This window comes from Crassostrea angulata, chromosome 6 (genome assembly GCF_025612915.1).
Source record: "Crassostrea angulata isolate pt1a10 chromosome 6, ASM2561291v2, whole genome shotgun sequence".
Classification (NCBI taxonomy): domain Eukaryota; kingdom Metazoa; phylum Mollusca; class Bivalvia; order Ostreida; family Ostreidae; genus Magallana; species Magallana angulata.
Window position 1 is genome coordinate 4,073,201 of NC_069116.1, and position 10,925 is coordinate 4,084,125.

A 10,925-nucleotide genomic window follows, 5' to 3' on the forward strand; every position below is an offset into this window, starting at 1 on the left:
TGCCTTAATTATACATAATCATACTCAATTAAACCCCTGATTTACAAATAACTAAAATTCATATCAAATTAGAACAAATGCATTAGTCTATGGACATATATGTATTTTGATAATGCAGTACATAGATTTTGCTCCTGTACAAGGAATTATGCAAGGATTAATCCTATCGTTCGATAATCTTTAATGCATTTGCGTATTGTTTAACTCTTTATTACAATTAATTAATTTGTAATGGTTAAATAACGACCAATGTAGTTAATTGTTGCATATTCAGTAATTTAAAAAAAAATCCCCGTCCATGGTTTCATATTTTCCCGTATATGGTTTCATATTTTCTGAAAGGCAAGGCAAATAAATCAGCAAGTATCATTTCATAAGGTATGAAATATGCTAAAGATTTGAAATTTGAATGGTAATTAAATGCATTATGAAGGGGTATAAATAAAATAGAAATTTTCGTTTTGCAATATATCAGCAGAACGAAATATCAGCCATGATCCCAGCTTGTGTTGTTTTTGTTGTCTGTATTGCCACCGTGCTCTCCGATGAATATCAGGGCTGTATGTACTCTTTCTTTTCTTCTTCTTTGTATGTTCATCAGTCTGTTGGTCTGTATGTCTTCTCTTTTTGATTTCTGTATCTTTATCACTTTATTTTTTCTTTGACATCTTTGTATTATTTTAAATGTTTATCTGTTTGTCTCTTTTTCGTGATTTTATTTTCGTTATAATCTTCATAAAACAAGCTTGGTCTTCAATAGTTTAACTCTCGTTACATTTATGACAATTATCCCTATTGTTCAGATTTCTTCTACTCCAGCCGACAGGTATATTCCTGATGGAAATGGCGGGGAACACATCGGAGGTGGGCAGATTGTAGGAGGATTAGGATTAGGTAGTATCATTGGTGGAGGAAGTCAGTGGTCTCATCATAAACAATGGTCTAGTTCCTGGCAGTCAGGAAGCCACAGTAGCATCGGAGGACGAATTATCGGAGGGGGTCATAGAGGGATCATAGGTGGAGGTCAAGGAGGAATCATAGGAGGAGGTCAAGGTGGGATAATAGGAACGGGTCAAGGAGGAATCATTGGAGAAGGTCAAGGTGGAATTATTAAACAAAAGGGATGCGGACCATACGGATGTGGACATTACAGGCGAAAATAAGTAAGTTTGTTTACACATGCATAAATTTAAACAATTACCTCTAATATCCATGTGTATATATAATTTTACTCTTAATGATCACCAAATCTCATGTACAAATTTTATCATATTTTTCTTCTTTTTTAGGTTGTTTACTGATGAAAGGGGTTAAAAACGTTGTTAAACTGAATTTGTTACAAATAAAACGAATATTTACATGCTTTTAATCATTTCTAATTTTTTTAAGACGGATATCGTTAAGTTCTATTATGTGAAAAACTAACGAAAATGTTTAAACATTTTATGCATTGCGTTGATTAAGCACTCTCGGAATAAGCTATCGCAATTCTAACGAATAAAAAGAGTAAAATGCATATCTCTTTAAAATGGTTTTATTTTGAGTATATTGATAATCAAGACGCCGCTATGTTTTAGCTACGCAGGAGAAGGATAGTCTTAAACGATTTTTTTTTAAAGTCTAATAAGAGATGATTGCTTAATTGTAATTTAACGTCTCCTACGTAACGATTAATCAATATACATTAGAACGTCACTAAACGCCTATGCAGGAAAACAGTCACTATGGTAGGCCAATGCCTTACTCACATGGTTTTTCATACTTATTGTTAGACCATAATTAATCACCCTAATTTCCGGGTTTAACAAAGAGCACACGGAGGGTGTGACCGGTCAGCAGAGGATGCTCACTCCTCCTAGGCACCTGATCCTACCTCTATCTATTCGGAGGTCCCTGTTGCTCTGCTTTAAATTTGTATTTCGTTTAATGGATTTTTGGGATGGTTCACGGTTTGTTAATTGTCTACGAACTTTTCCGGGTTTGACAAAGAGCACATGGAGGGTGTGACCGGTCAGCAGAGGATGCTCACTCCTCCTATGCACCTGATCCTACCTCTATCTATTCGGAGGTCCCTGTTGCTCTGCTTTAAATTTGTATTTCGTTTAATGGATTTTTGGGATGGTTCACGGTTTGTTATTGTCATTTTTTGATGGAAGTGTAGCAAACATGGATTAAGTTTTAGCTCGCAGCCAATATTTTTATGGCAAGCAGTTGCCATGAAAACAATTGCCACCTTATTGTTAACTATTTGATACCAAATACTGAACACACATGACAAATGATTTATTATTAAAAAGATGAATTACTCTTCAAATATCATTAAAACTTACATTATTTCTAACTGTGTGTTATTTAATCATTTGCAATATGTTTTTATGCATTAAATGACAAAGTTCTTCATTTGATAATGAATATTATTAAACGCCACTCGATGACAGTTTAAAGACAAATGAATGCGTTATAAACAAACTATGAATATCTTATCAAAATAAATTTTCTTCAAAAAGTTCAGATTAACAATTATTGGCAATATTGAATACAAATTCACTAATATGCTAAAATAGTTAAACAATTCAAAGATTCTCAGGAAAGAAAGTCAAAGAGATGTTTTGTGTAAACAATCAAAATTAACACATTTTACTCTGAAGTACTGTATTCATCATTCCGTGAATATAAAAAACTTTTAATATCAGTTACAACTAAAATATACAAATATATTTATATATATAAATCTCATATATTATATATCAAGCGGTTGTGATTACCTCATAAACATTTATACGCATAAAATATATTTACTGTTACGAGATATACACATAACTTAAATTTTTTAAACAAATTGACCTTAACAATATTAAGCATTGTTTTGCCTCGGACTGGAATGTCTCGACGTCATTGGACGGATAGCGTCACGTGATTGCCTTATAAATTTCTTTACAAGGCGAGCGTCAAAATCTATACGGCAACATAGCGGACGTAACGTTATTTAAGCTGATTTTTTTACACAAATGTTCAACCATACCTTTGATTTTTAAGCCCCAAATTATTTAGAGTGACCCCCCTTTGCCCGTGACGTAATATTATGATCCTACAATATGGCATCCAGGTTTGTACAGACGACTGAGGAGAAAGGTAAAAAATTAGAGAATTAAGCTATGAATTTTAATATTAAGTATTATCATCTGTTTGTTTGCATATAAAACTTTAGGTCTTCGACAAAACAAAACACTTATTAGGTTTGTTACTGACTGTGTAAAGAATTTTGTGGGAATGGCAAAGTCCATAGAAGGCTCGGCTCCGCCTCGCCTTCTATGGACTTTACCGACCCCACAAATTTTTGTACACAGTCAGTAACAAACCTAATAAGTAATATTATAACTGCAATAGAAAAAGGCACAAAAGCAAAATGAAATATTGAAATGAAATATCAAAGCTCGTTTATTAGCAATGTCTTGCAACAATCATTATCGGTTACCTTCAGAAGTTCTGAAAAGTATTTTACAGAGTAATACCAGAAAAACGCCGGTTCCTAAAATATCATTCGTTTGGTAAATGCAGTAAAATGCAATGAAAGCATACATGATTACATAGCAAGTAAATCAGATGAAGCACGTAGAACACATACCGATAGTTAGTGTAACAAAAAGGTGTTTGCGATCGTCATATAAATAACATGTACACTTGAACGAAATGGGCGAATAAAAGGTAGCTTGCATTTGTCATTCTAGAAGTAACAGTTTAAATGGCCTTATTAACAGCAAATTCAACAAATGTATACCAAACTTATTTTTTAAGAAAATATATCAACAGTTAACAGCGTAAAATATATTTCAAAGTACGTGCCTATTCTTACTTCATTACCTACAACAAATCCGGTGCACAGTGGTACAAATAAACAACACTTTGTAGGATAGGATTACTATTTGCATTAATGGTATTTAACATATTGCATTAATATATAGCATAAGATGTGGTCTTATTAGTTAATCGCATTAATTAACGTAGTAAAGATGGGCCGATTAGTAAGTACGACAAGAGTTATAAAGTATAGAACCAGTAACTGTCAAATTTTCGTTCATCTGCCATGACAGGTCTGAACGCTGCAATTCTCATAAGTGGTAATAAGTAAACTGTGTTATACCTAAGACCTTCCGCATTAAAGTTCAGATTTTTTTTAAATTTAGTTAGCCTGATGAAATATATGTACGTTTTTGAAAATACTGTATGCATGGTTAGTTTCGCCCAGTGTTAATTTCGCCCCCCTACACTTGTAAACGGTTTCGCCCGATCTTGAATTTGTTCTGATATTATAAGTTATAATAGATACTCTTTCAAAATAACCAGGAATTCGAGAAAAAAAGTGTTTGAATTTGCTTAGTGTTCAATTTTCCCGCTGAGAAAGGGGGCGAAAGGTGCGAAAATAAAACAGGGGTGTATATATATATCCCTGTAAACAGTATTCAACGATGCAGATCACGTTTGAAAAAGAATGTCTTTATTCTTTATTCAACAGCCTTTTATTATAATGTGTAAAAAATATACTTTTTTTACTTTTATTTAGTAAATATTATGATTTCTATTTGTTTTGTTAGAGAATATTTTCTAAATCTTAGAAGCTATTTCTAGAAATATGTCATTTACATTTCATCTGAATGATGAATTATCGGGCATAGTTAAGAGGGGACATTACTGAATGTGTTTAAAAAGGAATCATTATAAAGGATCAATGAAATGATTGGGGTAGTTAAGGGATAAAGAAATCATTGGAAGAATCATGGCCCAATAAGGAGCTATTTGTTATTTTCGTTATAGACATAAAATTCATGTCTGATATTATCAATTTTGATAAGATAAATTTGAAAATAAAAATTAACAAATTTATATTAGTGTAACGCTAATAAGTCATATGATTAATTTTATTTCAATTTCTTAATTTAGACTCAGTCATCCTTTACTTTGAATGTTGGTGCAACACTCTGACTTAGATTTAAACAACAATTTCAAACTGCTTTACGACCAATTGGAAAGAAAACACTTGCTTCTTATTAACCAACTGAAACTGTCTAGCTTGAAGATCAAGCACAAACAAAATAAAGGCCTAGCATAGACTAGAAGATGATTTAATTACCGAATACATGTCATGATATTCGTTATGAATATAGTTTCAAACTTTTTTTTTACTTTAAATGAAAAACTCTTTTTTATAGTTGGTATTAGGCTTGAAAGGATGAAATAAGTAAAATTGAAAAATTATAATTAATAGATTTGCGGATTTTTGTTCAGGTTTTGAGCAATATGAGAGAAAAAGAAACCATAAAAGGAAACAAAAACAAATAATCATAAAAATGCAAAATGATAATGTAATAGGGTGTACATAAAACACCTTACCCATGAATATAAATTTTGTCAAACATGTTCTTGTTCCATCACCAACTTGTACGATTAAATTGAAAGAAATTACCATTAAATTGACACATTCTTAAGAGTTGTAATTAACACACGTATTAACATAATGTATATATGCATATGAAAAATAACTTTTTTCTGAAAAGCAACTTTTGAATTAATAAATTGAAATCAAGAAAAAATTATGGATTATAATTCATGTAAAATCGATAATGATTGACAATTCACACAGGTATAAAAACACCAACAGGTTTGTTATACTCACAGTAGTCTTTGTCTACAGCAAATACACAACCATGATTAGAGCCATCGTTCTTCTGACTGTCTGTGTTGCAACCGCTTACTGCAACGGTTACATACGTAAGTCTTTATCTCTTTTCATCCTCTATCTCTCTTTTCTATATCATTCGTTCTATAGAGTTCTCTGTCTCTCTCTGTCTCTCTCTTCGTCTGTCTGTCTGTCTTTCTCTCTCTCTCTCTCTCTCTGATTGTCAAAGTATGCTTTTAATTTTTCAGCAGGTGGTGGTCACATCGGCGGGGGCCGAATTAGTGGCGGACGTCTTGGAGGTCTTGGGGGTGGTTTAGGTGATATCATTGGTAGTGGCAGCCAGTGGTCCGATTCCTGGCAGTCTGGTAGCCATGGAGGTCTTGGAGGTCGTATTGGAGGACACGGAAGGATCATTGGGGGAGGTCGAGGACGGATTATTGGAGGAGGCCACGGTTATGGAGATAATGGATGCGGACCTTACGGATGTGGTGGACAATATGGACGTAAATAAGTAAGTACAAATATATATTAGGTTTTTTAAGGTTTTCCCTAATTTTTCTAACAAGTTATAAATTGTATACTTCTGAATATTTGCATCTGATCTGATCATCATATATACGTGTATATATATTCATTCATTTTTTTGTGTTATTTTACAGGATCATTTAAGGACGACATTATACCGGCTGTATTTATGTAACTTAATATTGTATTTGTTGATATTTGTTTTCAAATAAATTATTGATAACCGAAATATAGCATTAGTTTTGTTCAAATATGTTATCAAGGAACAGGAACATCTAACGAAGATAGTGGTGCCCTGTTCAATAATGACATACATTAAGGAATGTATTTGATAGGTTAATTTCGATCGTTTCTTTCCTGTTACACAACTATAAAGATAATTCAAGAGATATCCTCGTTTGCCTCCAGTTGAGGCAGTCAGATTACACAGACCTCTAAGTGCATGCTCTTTTGTACGAAAAACCCCCCTGAAAATCACAGTCAATAAAAATATCCAATTTACATGTATTCTGCTCAGAATAAGTACGTTCTCTTACTTTAGGAGCAAATCGAACATCTATTTAGTTCCTCAAAGAATGCATCTTATTGTAAAACGCTGCATTCTAATGTATAAATAAAGTATACAAAATGTATATGCGATTACAGCAAGCACGGTTAACAACCTTGGCTCATTTATTCAGATTTTCGAAAAACAACCTGCCCTTGCACAAATCTCTCAAGTGTTTCTTTTACACACGTGCGATGTCATAAAAGAAGACATTTCCTTCCAATGTAAACACTGAAATATATTTTATTCGAAAACGCTTTTTGTAAATACCTTAGCTATGAACATGGTATTCAGATGAATGAATTGCCTGAATGCACTGAAGCATGCATAGTGACACCCCTCTTTTTTATTGGTTGTTAACGACTAAAGTAAAAAGTTAAATAGAAAGCTAATATGTCCATTGGCGCAGATGACAGATAAGCTATGCATATTTTTTACTTCTTGTCAGTTTGAAGAGTGCAATTGATAGTTGCAATAACAATTATCAAACTTCTCAATTTGATTGATGCATTTGTTGTAAATACTTAAAATAATTGTACTTAATTTAAATTAGCAGTTTTTACAAATCAAACAATTTTTTAGCGCTCACTTAGAAATTGCATTCGCATACGTATGGAAATCAGAACAAACAGTAAAAATGCTGTAAATATAATTTAATACAATACTTATTTTCTAATATGTTATTAACAGTATAACAGATAATGTTTTTATTTTTTTAAGATTCCAAGGGGGGGGGGGATAAATTTTTAGGAATTCCATCAGAAATTATATATATTTTTTCTTCCCACTTTACCAGGTCCAAATAGTCTCATTTGTTTGGTAGTGATGACGATATTATATAATAAGATAAGATATTTTATTTAACTTTCATATTAATTTGATCTTTACATTGTATATTGTCTAATCCATAATTTTTGAGATACATGTATTGTACATCGTTGTTTAAAAGTGACACGTTTTATACATAGTTAGAATATGCAATAACTAGAATGTTGGGTTCGAAATGCCACTTTAGAAGTATTTACAAATACTATAAGATGCATTAAATGTCTCTCTTTTGTTTTTTCACAATTTGATTTCTTTTATTTTGATAAAAAATATTTTGTTTCAGGTTGATTGATGTAGAGAACCAAAGATTGCACCGTTCAATTTTTCTTATCTCGATTTATGCTGAGTTTTGCATATTTAATGAATAAAGAAAGTATATCACAACGTATTGTTAAAGAGACTGTACAGCTGAAAACACGTGTGAATAACTTCAGATTTGCCTATTGTATCGTTAGGGAATAAGTAATACAATGCAACGTTGATTTTAATAGTTGAAATAAATAAAAATCCCTTTCATATACCTAATTTACGTAATTATGAGCTTCCGGAAATTCAAGGGTCATACAAACCGGAATAACCTTATATCGTTTATTTGTACCACGTGGACTTTGATTAACAGTAATTGACACGTGCTGAAAACTACAGGATCTTTGTCCGACTACGGACATACGAGGTTAAAGGGACTCTCTAAACGGAAGACATCATCACTTTCTCGATAATTTATTCAAGGTTTACCAATTTTAGTTCATTTTAAAATGAACAGACATAAATATAAAAATCAAATAACCCCGCAAGAGGCCTCATTTACAAAAATAGATTTAGGTTGTAGTGATTCCTATGATAAACACGCAAAATACATGCTTATTAAATAATAATTGTGGTTATTTTAAAAACTTTGAACAATTATTTCCTGGGAGAAGTAGAAAAGACAAACATGTCCTGGAAAATCATCGCGAGCCCTGCATGTGTTTTGTTTACAGTAAATACGCATGCGTAATAGTATAGAAGGCTGAACCCCGTAACACGTTGCAATGTAAATATGTGATAGGTTATACGTAATTATTAATTTTAATGAAATAATTAGATTTATTTCATGGAGAACTTGGTAATTTTCTGAAAGTTTTTACATTCATGAGTAGTACAAAAATACCGAACCCAATCAGAGATTTTTTTCAAGTCGGTTTTTGCGCCGTACTGTCTCTTTAAATAAAATATTACATATACTCACAAGATGTATATTTTTCAAATGCTTACAATTGTTCTTCAAACATTATATTTTGAAATTCGATGAAACATCATATATGGCAGTAGGTTAATATGCTTCTATTACATATATTTGCTAAATCAGTTCAATTCATGTGATTGTATTTACATTCAGTGTATATACCCCCTTATGTTTGCAGTGGAAGTCTGTGACGTTCAATTTTCTATGAATACACTTTGCTAATTCATGCGCCATGAGCACAAAAGTAAACGTTTCCACGTGTTTTGAGTATATTTATTTTCGTAAGATTAAATGAAACTTTTAATCTTACAAAATCAATTTGATATGTACTTTTTAAAATAAATCATTAATATGTAGCTAATCCTTAATAACGAGATTTTTCTCCACAAAGTTTCTGGCACTACTTAATTTGTTGAGGAACCAATATACATGAGAATAATATGTTAATATGGATATTCCATGTATGGTTCATATTCCTGACAAAGAGCGTATATAATGGCTTTACAGCGGCGATACACAACATTTCATACAAATAGACATCAGTATGAAAATATAAATATAAGCATTTAATGCTTAAAAAACATACGTATTCAGGCATTGACAAATATTAAAAAATAATGCTTAAATTATATGACAAAGATACTCTTGTTACATGAAATATCAACTAAAATTTCTCTCTCTTGTACAAAAAAAACTCAACATCAGTAAAGCCTTAGCTTCTCGTTGATTGGCACCTGATTCTTTACCTTCTTGCAAATATTCCTCTACCTAATTCCCTGCATGGATTGGACAACCTGAACCATGTGCTATATCGATGCTTTACATGTCAGATTAGACTGGATTAAAGTTTATATATCCGATTCACCTTTTCTTCACTTTATTAACTCACAGTGTAACGTACATTGTTTTAAACTATCATAGCTTTCATCTAATTTCTATTTCCTTGTACTTTATCTAACACTGTACCTTGCTATCTCATTAGTGAGTTAGTACAACTAGATACAAAGAACACACATGAACCATATCTCGAAAATATTTTAATTTACTTCTTTCCAATCTATGTTTTTTCTTCACAGACTGACAAGTTTAAACAAAAGGCCAGCATGATATAAGGTAGAAAGAAACAAACTTATGTGAAGAAAAAAACAATTGATTAAATGTTTTTTTTTATAATACGAGGGTTGTCCCAAAATAATGTAGACAGGACACACAACTTAAAATCTGTTCACTGCAATTTCATTAGACTTCTATGTTTTCTTCAATGACCCTTTGGCAAACAATGCTGAAAAGTTCAAATCTGTACTTTATTTATTTCTCGAGAAAATGAATAATTAGTAACAACAGGTTTTGTCAGGCGGCGCAATGTGCGACATCGAAAATTTCCAGTTTTACGTTGTTGCTAAACCCTCCACATCCTTTACGATAACATTTACGTTTTATTTCCGAAAATGTCTTAGAAAAAATATTATCTTTGAACATGTACCCTGAGTGCACATTCAACAAAAATTTCTAGTTTTTGTTTTGTTTTGTTTCAATATTTTCTAAGTACAAACGATCTGTCGGCTCCAAACTTGCCCTGTATTACTTGTTGTCTAACGTCCGTCTTGCTGAAATGTGTCGTTCAACATTTTGACGTCAATTGATATCGTTCGGAGTTTCTTTTTTCCACTTATTGTCATTATACTTTTTCAAATATTTTCAATGTTGTTTAACTACTTATTCACAAAACGCATTTCTCATCGATTTTATTAATTTCATTTACTTCCAAAGCCGCTTAGGATTTATTTCATGGTCTTTACAAAATTGTATCAGTTACTGCTACACCGCCTTAAACGCTGATATCGTCATTTTATTACGAGTTAACTTTTCAACTTGTCACAAAACGCGCTATAAAATATTTAAAAGTTTTGTTATAGTCAAAACATTTTCTGAGTAAATAATAGAATTATTATCAAATATCAATGTATGTTTTATTTGAATTTTTTCATTCAAAAAGTACTTTTCCTCGCAATTTTCATTTCATTATGTTAATTTTAACTTTTTGTTTTTGACATTGCGCCGCATGTCGAATTTCTGATCTAACATGCTTTTATATCACTGATTTAATCTCAAACAATATTTGATTT

General features: G+C 31.8%; 1 protein-coding gene across 1 annotated transcript; it reads left to right on the forward strand.

Moving 5' to 3' along the window:
- Window positions 1–779: 779 nt before the first annotated feature.
- On the forward strand, window positions 780–1,163 carry LOC128190822 (keratin, type I cytoskeletal 9-like). The gene has a single exon (XM_052863022.1). It carries the CDS (start codon window positions 780–782, stop codon window positions 1,161–1,163), a length of 384 nt encoding a protein of 127 aa, XP_052718982.1.
- The last annotated feature ends 9,762 nt before the right edge of the window (window positions 1,164–10,925 follow it).

Bases quoted from the DNA above. Each gene is read 5' to 3' on its own strand.
- LOC128190822 (XM_052863022.1), top strand. From the start codon at position 780: ATGACAATTATCCCTATTGTTCAGATTTCTTCTACTCCAGCCGACAGG.